This window comes from Tamandua tetradactyla, chromosome 14, assembly GCF_023851605.1.
Source record: "Tamandua tetradactyla isolate mTamTet1 chromosome 14, mTamTet1.pri, whole genome shotgun sequence".
NCBI classification, from domain to species: Eukaryota; Metazoa; Chordata; class Mammalia; order Pilosa; family Myrmecophagidae; genus Tamandua; species Tamandua tetradactyla.
The window spans coordinates 93,352,601-93,373,300 of record NC_135340.1 but is presented as its reverse complement, the minus strand read 5'-3'; the positions used below and the strand labels follow the sequence as shown (position 1 = coordinate 93,373,300).

At 41.6% G+C, this 20,700-nt stretch overlaps 1 protein-coding gene and 1 pseudogene across 7 annotated transcripts in view; one reads left to right on the top strand and one right to left on the bottom strand.

Annotated features, from left to right (window-relative positions):
• MTHFS (methenyltetrahydrofolate synthetase) overlaps positions 1-20,700 on the bottom strand; it is a 211,649-nt gene that overhangs the window by 130,847 nt on the left and 60,102 nt on the right. Inside the window, exon 3 of one of the 7 annotated variants that reach the window (XM_077128541.1) lies at positions 14,397-14,684. The exons of 5 other annotated variants lie outside the window; for them this stretch is intronic. In XM_077128541.1, the coding sequence (XP_076984656.1) occupies positions 14,452-14,684 (233 nt within the window). In that variant the 3' untranslated portion in view covers positions 14,397-14,451. Of the gene's footprint in view, positions 1-14,396; positions 14,685-20,700 lie in introns of those variants that run through there. One more of the 7 variants, XM_077128546.1, reaches the window with a different exon arrangement.
• Positions 1,854-2,956, top strand: LOC143656419 (actin, cytoplasmic 1 pseudogene; annotated as a pseudogene).

The following is a 20,700-nucleotide window of genomic DNA, read 5'->3' as shown; positions in this document are numbered from 1 at the left end:
CAGCCAAGAGCTGTCAGCAGCCAACACTTCTGACAACTGGAAGATGGAATGCTTCAGTCCTAAAGGGGATCTGGGTGGTATACCACAACCTTTATTCCGTGCAATATCCCTTTGCTTGTAACCAAGGAGCCATAGCTGATATTCACAGACACAAAGTAATTTCAGTCTATAGACTCCAATTTTCCACCTGCTTTTGGAGAGCCCTCTTCAACAAAGTCTAAATCAGGGTTTATCTGTCCACCTCACATCATCCTGTATTCAAAAACCAGGGCACGGACACAAACTCATATCAACAGGAGCATTATATAGGCTGTTAAACACCGAGAAATTTCTGTTTTAACAATCAGATTATGCTTATCAACTTTCCATTTACAATTAACAGAACTTTCTTTTGTCTCAGAGTACTTGCACAGTCTCCAAAGCAGAGCACAATGGCTGACAAATATCCACACACTCTAAAGAGAAGTAATTGACATGTTGTTTTAACTTAGATCTCCCAAAAAACAGAACCTAGGACAAGTACCTACAACACAAAGTTATTTTGGGAAGTGATACCAAGGATCAAGAGTAAGGGACTGGGAGCGAAACAGAAGGGAAGGTCAACCCAAGGGTGTATTGTCAAGCTGATCACCACATGGGCAACTAGAGCTCAGTTTCACTTGTTTGTTGATCCTCTGAGGAGCTATATAGAATATACCTCAGAAGGCATATTCTGAAGGTTGGAAGAGGAGAGAATGTATCCACTGGCTCCTGTCCAGCACTGGTCAAGCATTGCCCCTTCGGGTATTAATTCCCTGGTACTTCTAGGTTTGCACATGCACTAGAATGACTGAAAAGTTTCCTACAGGGATTTCACTCAGATATGACATTCCAGGATGGAAAATCTTATAGGTAAGAGGGGCTATCTGGTTTTTACCTGTATGTACCCACCTTTACTGTAGTAACAGCTAGAGAAAAAAATAAGCCGAGATGATGTAGATGGAACACAACAGGTGTCCAATACACACGTCCACGCACAATTTACCAGTATGTAACCAAAATGGTTCTTCAACTGGTCCCATCATTATCCATCACCAGGCTATGTTAGCAAAGAAAAGAGATTAAGAAGATTCTTTGCAGTAAGGGGACTTGTAGGTGTTGAGATTTCTTTGTCATTTTCTTTCCTTTCCCCATGATTTTCAACAACCACTTTAAGCCAAGTAAAGGCTGTTTCAAGACCATGGAAGTATTTGCTAAAAGAGCTATTTTACCTCCTGGCAGACTCAAAAACTCTGGTGCTACCACAGAACCCGAGTGGAGGGTAGCGAGAGTTCCTGGAAAAGCTGACATGCAACTCCTGGTGTTTGGGAGGTGGCAGAAGTCTGGATGTGTGGATTGTCTGGGGAGGTCCTGGAAAAGCTGACATGCAGCTCCTGGTGTTTGGGGAGGTGGCAGAAGTCTGGATGTGTGGATTGTCTGGAGAGGTCCTCAAGAGCAGAGGAAGAACAGATAGCATGGGAGGGCATAATGTTTCCAGAGTCTGGTGGGTCAAGGATGCAGCAAGTTTCCTAACTAGCCAAGTAGTTACTCAAATGGAAACTGAACTCAAGTCATCCTTTAAGGACCGTGACCCTTAAAGTCATCCTTAAAGGACTGTAGCCTTGATGGGGCTAGGAAACCTCAGGGGGGTACTTCAGGAGGTCAGTTGTTGAATAAAGATGTCAGAGGTCAGCTTGAGAGTGGTACAGTGTACACTGTCCCAGCAGAAGTTTTCCAAGAATCCACCAAGCATCTCTACAAAAGGCAGTCAGGACTGCCAAGACTATGGCCACCTGGCAAACACTGGCTCTCACCACTGGTCCATCCACCTCACCATGGATGATGACATCACTGCGCTCATGGTCTACAGCAGCTCCAGCATGTGCAAGGCCAGCTTCACAGGCAACGATGCACCCTGGGCCTTCTTCCCATCCATTGTGGGGTGACCCTGGCACCAGGGCATGATGGTTGGCATGGCCAGAAGGACATGTGTGACAAGGACCAGAGCAAGAGAGGCATCCTGACTCTGAAGTACTCCATCAACATGGCATCATCACCAACTGCTATGACATGGAAAAGATCTGGCAACACACCTTCTACAAGCTGTGTGTGGCCCGGGAGGAGCACCCAGTGCTGCTGACCCAGACCCCCCCCAACCTCAAGGCCAACTGTGAGAAGATGATCCAGATCATGTTCAAGACCTTCAATACCCCCACCATATACATGGCCATCCAGGCCGTGCTGTCTGGGTACACTTCCTACTGCACCATAGGTATCGTCATGGACCCCAGCAACAGGGTCACCCACCTTGTGCCCATCTACAAGAGCTACACCCTGTCCCAACACCATCCTGCATCTGGACCTGATCAGCCAGGACCTGACAGACTACCTTATGATGATCCTCACTGAGCATGGCTACAGCTTCACCACCACAACCAAGCAGGAGATCATGCATGACATCAGGCGAAGCTCTGCTATATCACTCTGGCCTTGGGGCAGGAGATGGCCACCACCTCCTTCTTCTCCTCCGTGGAGAAGAGCTACAAGTTGCCCAATGGGCAGATCATCACCAGTGGCAATGAACAGTTCTGCTATCCCAAGGCCTTCTTTCCTGGGCATGGAATCTTATGTCATCCACGAAACTACCTTCAACCCCATCATGAAGTATGATGCAGAGATCCATAAAGACCTCTATGCCAATGCAGTGCTGTCTGGTGGGACCACCATGTATTCAGGAATCCCTGACAGTACGCAGAAAGATTATGGCACCGGTGCCCAGCACGATCAAGATCAAGATCATAAACCCCCTGAATGCAAGTACTCCATGTGGACTAGTGACTCCATCCTGACCACGCTGGCCACCTTCTAGGAGATGTGGATCAGCAAACAGGAGTACCACAAGTCCAGCCCCTCCACTGTCCACTGAAAATGCTTCTAGGAGGACTGTTACTTAGTTGCTTTACACCTTTTCTTCACAAAACCTAAGTTATATGTAAAACGAGACTGGCATAGCTTTATATGTTTTTTAATTTTAATTTTCTTGGCTTTTTGGCACTTTACTCTTTAAAAACTGGAACAGTGAAGGTGACAGCAGTCAGTTCGCTCCCCAAAGTTCTACAAATATGGCCAAGGACTTTGTACATTCTCCTTCTTCTTTTTTTAATAGTCATTCCAAATACTGTAAGATGCATTGTTACAGAAGTTCCTAGCCTTGCCAAAAAGTGCCCATTTCACCCTAACAAGAATGGCCCAGTCCTCACCCACATTCACACCGGGTAAGTGTGACTGCATTGCTTTCATGTAAATTATGTGGTCATCCAAATTAAAAACAAATCTTTCTTTCTCCTTAATACTTGCTTTTTATTTTTATTTTGAATAGTCAGCCATCATACCCCACCCTTTTTGTCCCTTACCTTTAGATGTATGAAGTCTTTTTTTTTTTTTTTTTTTTTTGTATGGGCAGGCACCAGGAATTGAACCCAGGTCTCCAGCATGGCAGGGGAGAATTCTGCCACTAAGCCACTGTCACACCACCCAGACGTATAAAGTCTTTTGGTCTCCCTGGGAGTTGGTCATGTTATGGAGGCAGCCAGTACACTGACTTGAGACCAGTTGAATAAAAGTGAATACCTTAAAGGGGAAAAAAAAAAAAAAAAGGCAACCAGTTTCTGGGCGTTGGGCAAAAGAAGTAACTGATGGCTTGGTTACATCAGCACCAGTTCAGTCTGGCTTACCTTTTCTTCAACCATCAGAACCTTCAGAGCCAGAAGGAAAGATATGAAGCAAGAAAAGTAAAATTCTACATCAAGACCTGTGCTGGTCTGACTCTGTGGTGGACCCCAGAAAAGCCATGTCCTTTAATTCTCATTCGATATTGCTGGGTGGGAGCATTTTGATTGTTTCCATGAAGATGTGACCCACCCAATTGTGGATGGTAACTTTTGAGTGGATGGTTTCCGTGGAGGTGTGTCTCCACCCACTGAAGGTGGAGTTGCTTGCTGGAATCCTTTAAAAGAGGAAACATTTTGGAGAGAGTCCTTTTGGTAGAGCCACGAGAAAGCCAGCAATGCTTCCATGTTTGCCATGTGCCCTTCCAGCTGAGAGAGAAACACTGAACTTCATGGGCTCAAACACCTAAATAGAAGAGCCAGTACCATAAAGCTCCTAAAAGAAAATGTAGGGAAACATTTTCAAGACCTAGTAATGAGAGGTGGCTTCCTAAATTTTACACCTAAAGCTCAAGCAACAAAAGAAAAAATAGATAAATGGGAACTCCTCAAAATCAAATGCTTTTAATTGGTGGGGCATATGGGTCTCAAAGTCTCAAAAGACTTTGTCAAAAAGGTGAAAAGGCAGCCAACTCAGTGGGAGAAAATATTTGGAAATCACACATCTAGTAAAAGTTCTATATCCTGTATACATAAAGAAATCATACAACTCAACAACAAAAGAACAAACAACCCAATTCTAAAATAGGCTAAAGATATGAACAGGCATTTTCTGAAGAGCAAATACAGACGGCTAAAAAGCACATGAAGAGATGCTCATTTTCATTAGCTATAAAGGAAAGGCAGATCAAGACTACAATGAAATACTACCTCACACTTATATAAGAATGGCTGCTTTTAAACAAACAGGAAACTACAAATGTTGGAGAAGATGTGGAGAAATTGGGACACTCGCACTCCTGGTGGGAATGTACAATGGTATAGCTGCTATGGAAGACAGTTTGGCAGTTCCTTAGGAAACTAAATATCCAGTTGCCCCGTGACCCGGCAATACCACTACTCGGTATACACTTAGAAGAGCTGAAAGCAGTAACATAAACAGACATTTGCACACCAATGTTCATACCAGCATTATCCACAATTGCCAAAAGATGGAAACAATCCAAATGCCCATCAACAGATGAGTGGATTAACAAAATGTGATATATACATGCGATGGAATATCATACAGCAGTAAGATGAAATGATGCTCTGAAGCACATGACAAGAAGGATGAACCTTGAAGACATGATGCTGAGTAAAATAAGCCAGACACAGAAAGACAGATACTATATGATTCCACTTTTATGACCATAGTGAAGGTAAAATCAAAGGCTTATAATACAGTATCTAGGGGACCTAGAGATACATGGAAGCTAGAGACAGGTGAACAATTAGCCAATGAGGCTGGACTCAAATGTAAGGGAATAGATAGGAGTGAAAGCAGTTCACTATGGGTCTGTAAGTTATATTACCATATTGAAGGTGAACATGATTGAAAGGGGTTGTATAGACCCATATGCCCCACCAATTAATACTACAAATATAAATAAGTTCTTGTATGAACTACTGCAAAGGTAGAATCTTGTACAAAGAGTGTAAGCTCAGAATGTAGGGGGAAAACTGCTATTGCACACCATGGGATATGTTTAACAGGAAAACATCAATAGTACCACAGCAACACCAGGGGTAAATAAAGAAAGAGGGACAAGAGTTAAGGGGAGGTTTGGAGTTTGGATTTTCTAATTGGTGACAGTGTGTTTATTGGTTTTCTTTCTCTTGGGAACAATGAAATTATCTAAAATTGAGAGTGGTGATGGATTGTTGACTTTGGACACTATACATGGTGCCTAATGGATGGAGGTGGCTGAAGGATGCATTGACTGAGAAGTGGGTTGGCATATGATGGAGTATATATATGACTGAATATTTTGCTGCTACAAAGAGGAATGAAGTAGTGAGGCATGCAACATTGTGAATGAAACTGTGGGACATTTGGTGAAGCAAAATAAGCCAGAAACAAAAGACCAATTATTGTATGGTTTCATTTAGAAAATACTTATAAGAAAACAGGGACTATATTGTAAGCTCTTATAACAATCACATTTAGCCCAGAGTGGTAATTATTATTTTTGGATTTATTTTCTGCATAGAAAGCCAACTAGAGTGCTGTGGGACCTGTATAAACAGAGCCGCTGCCAGTTTGGGCTGGGATGTTTCAGAGAATGGACACATTGGAGGAAAAATAACTTCGGAGGCAAAACTGTGGAGGCCAGGGTCTGAAGTCAAAAAGCCTCAGGCCAGGAGAGGGGACCCACTCAAACATGAGAGGGTGAGTTTGCCCCAAAGGCAGAGGATGGGTCTTCCACCTCATTGCAGTGGAAGAGTCATGCTGCCTCAGGCCTTGGAGAGGTTGTGAAGGTTATTTATGTAGTGGATTATTTCTCAGTGATAAACCAAATGTTCAACATTAAAGCAGTAAACTCTCTGGGTTCTGACCCAAAGAGGGAGAAAATGAAAAAGGGAGAAGAGGGGTATTTTTTAAGAGTTTCTTAATCTCTTCTCTAGTCTCAGAAATCCTTTGATGTGCCCAAAGGACGAATCTTGGTCAGCCAGGGAAGTTTGAAAGGAAAAGACCCAAGGAAAGAAATCTGTTGTTTCCTAGATAAGAGGGTTCCTCAAGACACTTTGCCCAGGAGTTACTCCTTTTACTCAAACATTGTGGTTCAATACAAACTGCCCAACTAGAACTCTCAGACAGAAGACCAGGAGACTGGTATTGGGGCCCAGTGGGAGGCCAGAACACATATTCACAGTCAGTGCAGCCAAAGGAGAAGAGGGACTGATGAAGTTAATGGCCCTGCCACTGAAGTAGGCTCTCCTAGTAGATCAGGGTGGTAACCAGGAACTTGACCCTCTATCCATCCAGTTGGAAGCAAGTCCTTGGAGCAGTGGTCTTCAAATGGAGTGACACACACCAGGGGCTGGACAAGGTGTATGCATATTTACTTTTACTCTTTGGAGGACAAGAAATTAAGCTTTGCTAAAAGTTGACATGTACATCATCATTAGTCCCTTACTCCATCTGCATGTCAGAAGGTCCATGTCAGGTACAAAATGCAAGCTGTGCTTGGGAGAAAAATGGAAGTTTGACAATGTGGGAGGAAGTGCTTATTTCCTTTCAGAATATTGAGACCTACTACAGTTTTTATATATTCCCAGTTTAGTTTCCTAGACACTAAAATAAATACCATACAGTGGGTTGGCTTAACAATAGGAATTTACTGGTTCATGGTTTTGAGACCAGGAGAAGTCCAAAATCCAGGCAACAGTAAGGCAATGCTTTCTCCCTGTAGATGGTGGCATTCTAGGGCTGGCTGCCAGGGATCTTGGGTTCTTGGTCTTTCCTTTACATGGCAATGCCCACGGCAGTGTCTTTTCTCTTTCCTGGTTCTGCTGACTTCCAGATTCTTTCTCTCTCTTTCTTCTTTTCCCCGTGGCCTCCTCTAGAAGACCTCCATTAACAGGATTGACACATCCTGTTTCACTTGGCCACAACTTAACTAAAAATAACATCTTCAAAAGGTCCTATTTACATTGGGTTCACACATACAGAAATAGATCAAGAATGTGCTTTACTGGGGTAAACATGGATACATAACTGCAAGACACCACACATGGTTACCTAGTTTTTATTAAACTAAACTAACCCCCTGAAAATGGACAAGTGACTTATAAAGATTCCTGCAAAGAAACAGCAAGCGAAAAGTAATTCTCGTTTTACTTTACTTTGTAAGCAAAAGTGAGCAACAAGCAAAATTATAGCTGATACTTCTGCTTCTAGTACAAACTGTGTTGATCACATGACTAGGAAAAACACTAAAATTTTCCTGGAAGTCTGCAAAAAATGTGAAATTATCATAAAGACTTTTAAAGTATGGATTTTATACACCATGATTAGTGATAATCTTTGTTCTTCATATATACAACACCTTGTGATATTATTAGCTTGTGGAAGTAGGAAGTAGGAAGGCATTACAATTAACAGAACCTACACATCTAAATGAAGGCATGCCTTCATCATGCTTTCAGCAATATTTAAAATCATGAGATACTAATTCTAATACTTTTAAAACAATGTTCACTAGAAATAATCATAGGTATTAAAAATGTATTAAAAACTCTTAGAAATTTTCTTACTAATTGCGAAAGATAAAAATAAAATATCACTCAGAAAAACACCTGCTCTTCCTGCCATGGAAATATGGATGAAATAGTACTTGCAAAACAATTTTTAAAATAACTGATGCATCCTTTGGTCAAGAAGTTCTGTTGGATGGCATATAGAAAGCACTGCAGACAATCTGAAGAAATAAATAGAACAAATTTTTCAGTATGGGTGGTTGGGTAGAAGGACAGATGTTTCCAACATGTCTTAGCTTATGGTATCATTACAAGAAGGATGATGTTAAAGGAAAGATGAAGTGGAAAGGATACATTTCTAAAAAATTATTTGTTTCTCAAAATAAAAACAATGCTTTATGGACAAACTAAGTCTAATCCCTGATGGGATGGCTACTTTGACTAGAATTTTTAAAAAGGGGAATGGATTCCACATTAAGGGCTCAGCAACGGCATCACTATATCATTTCCCAGGAGAGAAAGGCTCAGGGTGTCACTGAAGTTAATTTTAAAAAATTAAGAACTTTAAGATATAGTTGGGTGTTTACAGTACTTTGTGATAAGATAGGAAGAATTTATGGAAGATATTTTGATTCACCTTAAGTTCTCTGGTCATCTCAAGGTAAAGTGCCTTTAAAAGAGTTGTCAAACCTAAAGATGAGTTTTGCACTTATTTTTTACACAAAGGTCAGTGCTAGAAAGTTTCTGACCTTTTTGAGGTTCCAAGTAGCCAACAGAAAATTGCTACCTAAGCAGATATTTTCAAAAAATAAATGCATCTAATTTGAATGTTCATGATAAGGGTCACATTTTATCAATGAGAAAGAAGGGAACTACTTTCAGAAAGAGACTTGTGCTTTAGTGAAAGCATACTAAAATGGATATTTGGAAATATTTCCATCCTTATATGATTAAGTTATCAAAAACTGTGGGTGAAGCCTATAGAAACTGTCATATCTACACAATTGAAAAACTTGGAAACAGAATTTTTCTAACTTGGTTTAAAATCTTTCAAAGAGTCCTAATTAGTTTTCAACCCATTTGTTAATTATGTAAATGTGTGGCATCTACTGATTAATATGCAAGAATGACTAGTCCACCTCAAGAACATGGAAATTTACTGGCTTCAACAATCAAAACTGGTAGGTAGAATTGATGATTAAAAGTGTACTACTGGGCAGGCCACGGTGGCTCAGCAGGCAGAGTTCTCGCCTGCCATGCCAGAGACCTGGGTTCGATTTCTGACGCCTGCCCATGCAAAAAAAAAGAGTAGTACTGCTTATGTCTCGATCTGTGTGTCTTTAGAAGGCGTTATTTTCAGTACAATAACCCTTAAAACCAAATTTTGAAATAATAGGTTTAGAACCAAACTTTTGGCTCATTCTAGTAAAAGCTGTTAAAATAAGGTTTACAAAAAAATAAATTTCAAAAAAATTCCATCACATTGCTCTTTCAAAAATTAAATATAACCTGCTCCAACATTATCTTATTCTTTTTATGTAGGTTTCATAGCGTACATATTATTATTTAGAAATTCATTATTTATTTTTAAGAATATAACATAGGTGCATATTTGGGAGGGTGCTCATAAGGATCAGAGACCATCCTTAAAGGACACTGGAGGGAAGACAATTGCAAAGATGCAAAGAAGGAAAGCACCAAGAAGGAAAAGTAGTACAGATAATGCCACACACATGGGGCTGACCAAGGAGGACAATGCAATTGCAGTGACAGAAAACTCGTCTCAGTAGTCCAACCTGAGACATGCTGAAGGGACAGAATCTCAGTGGCAACTACCAACCACCATAAAAAAACAGTAAATGCATAAGACGGTGAGGGTGGTGAGGAAGCTGGTTCATTTATTGGCTATCTATCACACATCAGGACATGCCTAGACATGTCTTATATTATTAAGACTTTGTGATAAAATGTGTATTGTTCTTATTGATATCTGTTTGATGGACTCAGTTTGTTAATCTGTGAATATTTTAAATTCTCCTTCATTTCTGAAGTACAGTTTTGTCAGATAACGAATCCTTGGTGGCAGTTTTTCTCTTTCAGTACCTTAAATATATCATACCACTGCCTTCTTGCCTCCAAGGTTTCTGATGAGAAATTGGAACTTAGTCTTACTGTGCTTCCCTTGTATGTGATGAATCACTTTATTCTTCCTGCTTTCAGGATTCTATCTTTGGCATTTGATAGTCTAATTAGTATGTGTCTTGGGGTAGGTCAACTGGGATTTGGAGTACTCTGTCTGGAGTCCATTGCACTTCCCGAATATGTTTAGTTATGCTTTCATAAGAGGTGGGAAATTTGGGGCCATTATTTCTCAAATATTCTTTCTGCCCCTTACCCTCTTCTCCCTCTGGGATATCCATGGTGTGTATGTTTGTGCAGTCCATCCCTCAATTCCTTGACACCCTGCTACATTTTTCCATTCTTTTCTCTATCTGATCTTCTGTCTTTAAGATTTCAGCCGCCCTGTCTTCTAGTTTGCTGATTATTTCTTTTCCCTATTCAAAACTGCTGTTGTATGCCTCTAACACATTTTTAGTCACTTCTATTATACCTTTCATTCCCATAAGTTCTCCTTCTTTTCATACTTTCAAATTGTTCTTTATGCTCACCCAGTGTCTCTTAATATCCTTTATCTCTATAGCCATACTTTCCTCCATCTCCTTGAATTAAGGGATTTTCTATCTTTGATTAGTGGTTTCAAATTCTGTGTCTCCTCCAAAGTCCTAACAGTTCCTTTGACAAGGCCATATCTTCCTGTTTCTTAGCATGACTTGTACATTTTTCTGGTGTCTAGGCATCTATTTATCATGATGGTTTTACTCTGAAGGTCAGTTTTCTATCTTGCTTAGGGTTTTACTGTTGATTGGCTTTCTGTTGAGGCTCTCTTTTGACACTTGTCCAACTTATTCAAGACCTTTAGAATGACCCATGTTTAACTGATCAAATTTATTCCACTTTTCTTCATCTGATTCTTGCCCTGGGTATACAGCACAATTTTTAAGATTGCACTATTTGTGCAATTGTTTTACCCCAGGAGAAAGCTTCCTTTGCTGGGCGTCTTCCCCAAGAATCTTGATCTGATCTTTTGGTTATTGTTTTGCCTCTATAGTTTTTTTTTTTACTCACCTTTCATTGCCTCTGGCTGATTTTCCCTGGAGGGCAAATTCTGGGAGGAGGGTCACCCTGAAGTCGACTTTCCCAGCCGGACCAGGGCCCCACATAGGGGTGCAGACCAATAACAAAGCTCCCTAGGGAGAACATCGAGGAAGATGGTAGAGAGCCTTTTTGATGGCTCCCCAAAGCTGTGCTTTCCTACCTGCCCAGCAGATGGCACCCTTCAGCAAACTGATCCCCACAGCCGTGCAGGAGCATCATTAAACCTCCACACCTTTGCCCTGTCTGAGGCAGGGCTGAAACGATGGCTGCAGCAGTCCCTGTCTGGGACAGGCTAAAACAGAGGTTTGAAGCCAGGACCCAGCAATCTAAATTGCTTATCAAAACCTGTGACAAGTACTCAGCTGTGCCTCCCCCTTTTCTTGGGTAAGAGGGCTTCCTTGATCTTCTCAGTCAGTAGCAGCCAGCGAGGGGCCAGACCTGAAGGGGCTCACCTTGAGAGTGGAAGATGGGCACCAGCAGCTGCCGCAGAATGAGTTACTCACAAGTTTTTACCTTAGCTTCTCAGTCCCTTCATTCCACTCTTCCCTGGATGCTGTACAATGCTCCCCTGGGATTCTGGAACCCCAAAACAGTTATTTCAGACAGTTTCTGCCTGTCCAATAGCTGTTTTGGGATGCGAAGTGAGCCCAGGAGCTCCCTATTCTGCCATCTTTCCCCAGCATTCCCTGGAGGAGAACCCTGGGAGCAGAAGCTCTCTGCCAGTACAAGTAGGAATGCTTGAACTATAACTGACAAACTGCTGGGGACTCGGTAGTTTAGTGTTGGGGAAAATATAATTAAAAACAAAACCTTTCCCCAACTCATAAAACCTTTCTACAAACGGAGAAGAGAAAGAAACAATTTTATTATTGAATAACCATTAAACCAGAAGGTGCTACATCACAGGCAATTCTCAAAGAGAATGCCATTTAATTAGATCTTAACCAATACAGTAATGTGACTTTATAGCTTGTAGAAATTCCATTTGACTCCCCTTTCTCATCATATATCTAATTTTAGTCCAATTCAAACTTTTAAAATATTTTTATTTGGGGGCATAAAATGTCAAATCAAATGCTGTTCTTCAAAGAACGGATTCATATTCTTAATTGAAACATTTGTATGCAACCAATTAAATCATTCCATGAAATTTATTGAACACTCATTATATGTTTAGGTATCTACCAAGTATTAGAAGCATAAAGATTTTCCCCGCTTTTTGGCGCTCATAGTCAGGGGAGGGAGCAGGCAGGACAACCAGTAACCGACATAAAACAATATGATAAGGACAATGGCCAGTGGTGCTTCAATGAGAGAAGAAACACTCTGCCTAGACATGTAGAGGAAGACTTCATAGAAGAGGTGACACTGAGCTGGGTCTCAAAGGATAAACAGGAGTTTTCCAGATGAGCAAATGAGGAAAGAGGATTTCAGCAGAGGAAAAAGCATGAGCTGTAAAGGTCAGAAGAAGCCTGTAATGACCAGGGAACTAGATGTAAACTTGTATAAAGAGTGCCTATAGAGAATATAGGAATGGGGGGGAAAGGCTAGGAAAAGTTAGGTGGGAAGCTTATCTTAAAGGGCTTTATACACCAAGGATGGTGTTTGGCCTTTATCCGATTGGTTCTGAACAGCTAACCAGGTTCGAATTGGGTGTTTCATGAACAGATTCATACTTTATAAGATTGCTTTGATGCAGTTTTGCAAATAAAACACTGAAGGCCAGGAAGCCAAAAAGAGTCTATTGCCCACTTCAGCTTAGAAATGCTGAGAACCTGAACAAAAAGAGGTAGGGGGCAGTACGATGAAAAAGAGAGAAAAGATGTAAAAGGCATTTCAGAGGCAAAATCAACAGGACCCTGTGACCAGTTGGACATGGGGTGTGAGGGAAAGAAGAGCATCTAGAAGATTCCTGGGTTCCTGGTTATAACCAAATCATCCCCCCACAAAATTGCCACTCCCTAGCTGCAATGCTATCTGTCAACTTTCAGCCCACAGTAAATTTCATTTCCAAAACTGAAACTACAAATAAACAGAAACCATTTCTAACTCATAAGATAGCCGACCTTAAAGTCCTAAGTGGCTAACAAACACAAGACAAAATTGGGAACTAATAGTTTAATTAAAGTATTTAAATCACAATACCAACAAAAGCTACAGAGTGCCAAATATAAAATTTCAGAGGGATAAAACCATGGTAAAGTGGTATAATATAGTAAGTGAACTTTGTACCTGAAGCAAACATCAACAAATCAGTTAATCATCACCGCGTCTCCATACGCCTGCCAGAGACTGACCAGGCCCACCATAGGGCATAATGAGATGCGGCATCTGCTCCAGTGAGTTTAACTTCTTCTCACACACTGATTCTACCATAGCTCCTCCTAAAACTTTAACTTAAACTGCAAAGCAGAAAGATCAACTTGTCACATTAACACAAGGAAGTTAAAATCATATGGTGATATCTTCCTTTTTAATTAATATTCTGCCATACACACTTCTATTTTTTATATTCATTTTTTAAATTTATTTTATTATTATACATACACAAAGCAAAGAAATAAAAAAGCAGTAATTTTCAAAGCACACTTAAACAAGTAGTTACAGAACAGATCCCAGAGTTTGTTATAGGCTACCATTCTACCATCTCAGATTTTTCCGTCTAGCTGCTCTAAAACACTGTAGGCTAGGAGTATTAATATAGTGATTCAGCAGTCATACTCGGTTGTTAAACCCTATTTTCTCTGTTATACCTACTCCTTCTCCTTTTAATCCTTCTCCCTGTCTACAGGGATCTCTTCTTCTTTTTAATTTTTTAATTTTTTTTAAACATAACAACAAACAAACACAAACATTCTTACCATATGATCATTCCATTTTACATATATAATCAGTAATTCACAATGTCATCACACAGTTGCATATTCATCATCATGATCATTTCTTACAACATTTGTATCAATTCAGAAAAAGAAATAAAAAGAAAACAGAAAAAAATTCCTACATACCACACCCCTTACCCCTTCCTTTCTTGCACACAAGCATTTCAATCTACTAAATTTATTTTAACATTTTTCCCCCATTACTTACTTTTAATTCATGTTTTACTCATTTGTTGAAAAGGTAGATAAAAGGAGCATTTCTAAAGACAGTTTTATGTTAGATATTTTATAATTATACTTAAAAATAATGTAGCCCACGTTCACCTTGGTGTGTAATCTGTTATTTTTTGACAAAGAAAAACACACGTCCTTTGCTTTTCTCAGTACAGAACACTGATTATTTATTTGGCTGTAGAATTCTGGACTTAAGGTGCTGAGGAGTCTTCATAAAGGACTTCGTCCACCTGCACATCATTTTCGTCCACTGGGACCTGGAGGCAGATCTGCTCTTTGAAAGCCAAGGCCAAGACATAAGGCTTCACGCCCCAGTGCTGCAGGCAGCGTCTCAGGTAAGCGTCATAGTAGCCCCTCCCCCTCCCCAGCCGGTTGCCCTGTTTGTCAAACCCAAGCCCTGGCATGAAGATGAGATCAAGTCCCCCTGTGGAAAAGAGGAAGAAATTTAAGAAGATTAATGGTTCCTGAAAGTAACTGATCACTGCATGATCTGTTTTTTTAAGAACATCTATTCTTTCTCTGGTTTCTAAAGTAATATATGGTCACTGTAGAAAATCCAAAAAGTACAGAGTCAGACAAAAAAGGCCCATCCATCCTTCTACCAGTTCTTTCATGTATATATGCACAAAAATGCCAAGTTTTCAGGCCCTATCCACATCTAGTTAAAGAGAATCTCTAGGGAAAAGGCATAAGGATATTTTGTTTGTTTTGTTTAAAGCATCTGGGTGATTCTAAACACCTATCAGGTTTGAGAACCAGTACCCTAGGGTGGGGGAGAAGTAGGAGAGGAGAGGATAGGGAAGAGCTAAAAAGGATGGGGCTATGCCCAAAAGTCAGTGAGCAGGAAGGGTTAAGAGTACAAAGCGGGTCAAATGGCCCTACTCTGTCATTTCCCCTCCCACTGGAAAGAAAGGGCCAGATTTTCACGCTTTTCCAGATCCATGTGAGAGCAGGCTTTGACCTACTCAGACACACTCCAAAGGAGCGAGACGGGGTCCCGTAATTGATCCTTTGGATAGAACTTCATAGGTAACCCAGGCACCAGAACTGGCCACGGCATCAGCAGGACAGAGCAAGCTGTTGGAGCTCAGGGCGGAAAGCACAGTCTTGGAAGCTATGTGGGCAGATTCCTATAGAAGACGGCAATAAAGGTCACTAGGTGGATGATCTGCAAAAATTGTATGGCACCCCAGGGACCAGTCCTCCAGCCTCTGGCAAGGAGCTTAATGTACCAGTACCAGCAGAAGATCCACGTTTGATATCCTATGCCTGACCTCCCAAACGCTGTCCAGGGGATTTAGGGTGACCTTCAGCTTAGTGACAGACTGATATCTCACATAGCATCAGGCCAGGGACATGCCACGGTTGGAAGCCATACATTATCTGGAACAAGGTGTTTGGAGTTGATACGCTCAGACTGCCAGATAGGCCAGCCCCTGCTATCAGCAGCTGTTCTGACTACCTGCAGAACTGTGAAGTGAGCCCAGCTTCTCTCTGGCTCCCAGCAGTTACCTGTCAATCCCTGCCAGCCAAAATCCAGCAAAGCATGTCACTGGCTTACAGTCATGACCTTCTCATGTAAACCTGCTTGTCTTTCCCAATCCCAGTTTGCTAAAAGGCCCTGGCCCCTGACATCTGACTCTGTCCAGCTCATTTGTCTCTCTTGTGGCCTGTATACTTGGACTTTGCTCCCTCTGTTTCCTCTTCCTCTTGCCAGAGCACCTTCAAGCTTAAAACTCAGGTCATCTTTCTATAGCTAGAGCACACATCCTGTCCTGTTTACTGTCTCTTAACAGTGTGGGAAGAGGCTGTGTAAAGTCCTCTGGGGTATACACAGTCCCTGCCTTCAGATGGCAGTCGAGTTGACATAAAATACCCTTTCCAATCTAAAGCAGCAGCCTCTGCTAACCCATAGAAACAACAAGAACTAGAGACTTCCGTAGAGAGAGAGCAATGCTAGCTGGGTTGTTCAGGGATGGATTCAGGAGGAACTGGAATTTGACCGGGGTTTTTAAGGATGTGTCAGATTTGGATCTGAGTTATCTCAGAGACCAAGACAAGGGTAGCAGGAGCACAGTGATGAGTAGAAAATGGGGAACAGCTAGTTAATTTGCTGGGGCAGAAGGATCAGGCTGAGGAAGCAGGGAAGACATGAGTGTTGAGTTTGGCTGTGGCATGGGGATTTGGGAATCAAAGGTAAAGAAACAAAAAGGGAAGCCAAGAGAATCAGTACATAAGAAAGAAAAGTTAGAATTTCAGAGCACCCACATTTAGGCAGTTAGAAGAAAAGAACAAGGATAGGAAACAGAAAGTTAAGAAAATAACGTTCACACATCCCTCTAGTTAAAATTAACCTTGAGCAGGCCATGGTGGCTCAGCTGGCAGAGTTCTCACCTGCCATGCCAGAGACCCGGGTTCGATTCCTGATGCCTTTCTATGCCAAAAAAATAAAAAATAATCTCTCTCTTTACTCTTGTTATTCCCTGTACTTTGATTATAGCTCTCACTGTAGTCTGTCTTGTACTACAGCCAATGTATATGCCTCTGTCTGCCCCACCAGATCAAATTTCTTTGAGGGCCATAATTTTTTCCAAATTATCTTTCATGCTTGAATTTTAATAGAATTCTAGGCCAAAGAAATCCTGAAAAACTAGTATATTATCTGCAGCATGGATCCATCCTAGCATGACATCCCCGTATTTTAAGAACTGTAATGTGTATGGGTTTGACTCAAGGAGGCAATGTTAAGGGACAAAAAAATGGCCAGAGTATTACCTTACACAGCTGCTATTCAAAGAGAGTTCTGCAACTATCAAGCAAGACAGAGCCTGGCTTAGGGATTCTGAATGGCAAGAGGCTCTGAAGTGGGGTGTTCTGCCTTTCTAACTGCGATGGTGGTGGACACCCTGCCCACTGCTCCCTGCAATCACAGGGCTGTCACCTAATGCCGCTGGCTTCATGTCCTTAGAATACCCCTTTCTGCTCCTGTTATTTTGGTAAATCCAAGTGTTTTCTGAAAAAAAAAAATAGTGCAGTTCTTGCTTGAATTCACCCATTTGTTGTCACCCTTAAGTTTCCTTCTGTGCTCCGATTGCCCCACACACTCCTAGGGCTCCTCATTGACACAATACCGTTCTGAATGTTTTCCCTCCCCAAAGACAAAGGGTCGTCGACAGGGCTTGAAAATTATGTATTAGTTTAGCTCCCTCTTCTTCCCTTGCACATGCTGGCCCCACCCTCGGCCAGTCCTCACTATCAGAGGAAGATGCCAGACCCACCCTAATACACTACGTGGTCAAAGCTCAGAAAGAGAAATCAGGGGAAAAATGCTTTGCCTATGCATATGTACTTCATACGCCTCTAGCCTGGATCTATTTTTGAGTCACAAAATGCTCATTAATAGATGGCACAGACATTAGCACAGAGTGCAAGAAGAGCCCATCCATTCTTATTTTGCTCAATCCTGTGGGTTCTTGCTTCACGGGCCCCTGCTAGCAGAGAATAAGACCAGCAGAGTCAAAGAGTCCCAGCTGCACCAGGACTGCAGCACTGTTCAGAACGTGCTCTCTGGAAGTCACCGTATCGTTCTGCAGTGTCATGGCCCATCGGGTGTTTTTCCTCAGGCTTTGCTGGCTTCTTAGTACAATTTTTCTTTTCTTTTTTGGCATGGGCAGGCTCCAGCAATCAAACCAAGGTCTCTGGCATGGCAGGTGAGAATTCTGCCACTGAGCCACCATTGCACTGCCTGTCTAATACAATTTTGCATTTCAACACCAAAGTTAACCTACTAACAAAATAACTCGACCAGCCCCAAAGGCTGTATTTGCTCACAAGCATCCTCTATCTTTTCAATCAGTGTTGGCGCTGAAACCGCAGAGCCCTTTGGAGGCAGTCTGGTGTGGTGGGTGGGGACAGAAGCCCTGGGTTATAACCGGGTGGCCCCAGAGCAAGCTCCCAACCGCATGTGCTTTAATTTTCTCATTCGTAAAACACAGTTAAAATCAGTGCCCACTTCACAGGGCTGACATGAAAACCGAACGAGGTATTACTGGTAAACTCCTCAGCACAATGCCTCTATATGAGAATCCATTATTTCCCTAACCCTTAATTAACAATTTAACTTACCATTTCTAAAATGAGCTGGGAAACGGGTAGAGATTCTTTAATACTTCAGGCAATTTTTAACCAGCGTTTTAACCACCTTACCTTATAACTGGCTCTCATACGTGCTCTCAGTTCCATGATTTAGGACAACCAAAGAGAGAGGAAGAAAACCAGCGAAAAGTGATGTCACAAGAGCAAGAGTTAGCAAACTTTTCTTGTAGAGTACCAGACAGTAAATAATTTAGGCTTAGCAAGCCATATGGTCTGTCATAGTACCAAAGCAGCCACAGACACTAATAAAACTTTATTTGCAAAAACAGACAGTGGGCCAGATTGGACCTGCAGTTTGCTAACCTCTGTGATAGACTATAAGTAAAAAGAGTTTTCAGAAGAGGGGAGTGGAAATTGTCAAAAGAATACAAAGAAAGGAAGGACAGTAAAGTATCTGTTACATTTGGCAACTAGAGAATCACTGAGGTAAGGACCATTTAAGTGGGGAGATGGGGACAGACATTGAGCTGTTGAATTCTCACTGACCAAAAAAGCATCTGAGCTAGGTCTTGAAAGAAAATGCGGCAAGGGGATTCTATAAAATGCCTTTTATTTCTGAGACTGGAATATTGTGCTAGGCACTGAGGATTCAGCTCACCTTCACAGAATATTCTTTTAAACTCTGGCCAGGAAGGCAGCAACTGGGGCCCTGATGCTTTGAGCAAGCCCTGCCCTCAAACTCCCAACCCTAAGTTTTTTAACAACATAATCAGTTCAGCTAGTGGACTCTTCTTATCCTAAAAATGAAGAGTTGAGAATAATGAGCATTAGAGCCTAAGAGTTATATAGCACTTTCTAATCTACTTTAAAAAGTTTTTAAGAAAATTTTTTTTGAAAAGTCGTGGGTGTACAGAACAATTATGCATAAAATACAGGATTCCCACATACCGTCCTATTACTAACACCTCGCATTAACCGCATATATATATTTTTTTATTAATTAACGGAACCACATATATTTGTTACAACTGATGAAAGTAAATTTTTATAAATGTACTATTAATACAGTTCATGATTTAACTTAGGGTTCACTGTGTTGTGCAGTTCCATGGACTTTTGAAATTTTTTTACTCCTGTAACATGTATACAACTTAAAATTTTCCCTTTTAACTACATTCAAATGTACAATTCAGTGTGGATAACTATGTTGACAATGTTGTGCTACCATCACCACAATCCATTACCTAAACTTTCCCACTGTGCCAAATAGAAAGTCCGTACATTTGAAGCCTTCACTCCCTATTCCCTACACCCATTCTGTTCCCTGGTAATCTATATTCTAGATTTTTTACTTTAAGAGTTTACTTAATCTAATTGCTTCATATCAGTGAGATCACACAATATTTGTCCTAATCTACTTTAAAAGCAGCAAACACTGCTTTATCACTATCAGCAGGAGTGGGCCGCGCGGGGTGGCGGGTGGGCTGTGTGGAATAGATGGCAACCCGGAGGCTGGAAGGAAAGGGGGCAGGTTTGGAGACCAGGCCCACGGATTCCTCAGATCTCCTTGTGGGAATGGCTCGCTATGAAAAGATTTGTGATGAAAGAGGTATGAAAAGCCAAGGTCATGCCGCCAGTAAGATTACAGAATTCCTGGAAATCTAGCTGCCTGTCACAGTTTTGGTCCATTTTCTTCATTTTCTTCATCATGAGGTCGAGAACATCAGGGTCCTTCTGGTTCTCTGTGAAGGCAGTCAGCTCTGTATTCATGAAGTTCAGGAACTCCAGTCTGGAGAGGGTGCAGTTGTCACTCTCCCATTCAGCATACTTCCGGAAGACAACAATCAGGGGCTCAATGCACACTCAGTCTCAGTGGGGCTGGACACTTTTGCCACGGTGGAGTTGAGCGAAGACCCACACGCTGTATGACTCTTAGCAGTGCCGAGAGCTCTGGGCCCTAATGTACTTTTAACATGTACTCTTCTCACATTTACATTTATTTCTCCTTTTTTCCAGCTTGTTTTTATGGTTACATCTCCCACAAACTCCCCTTCAGAAACTGACTGACACAACAGCTACTTCTCCAAATACCCCTCAGTACTACTACCATAGTTTTCGTCTCAATTGTTATTCTGAATATGTCATTCCTCCTGAAAGTCCAACTGGTAACCCCATCTCCATCCCTCCCATTCCTGATCCATCTTAGCATGTAGCCTTCATCATGACACTCCCTTACTGAAAAACTTTCAGTCAACCAAAACCAATTAAAGATAACATCCAAATGCCTTATCTGGGCATGCAGAACCCACTAGTCTCATCCCAGTTACCTCTCCAAAGTCACCTCC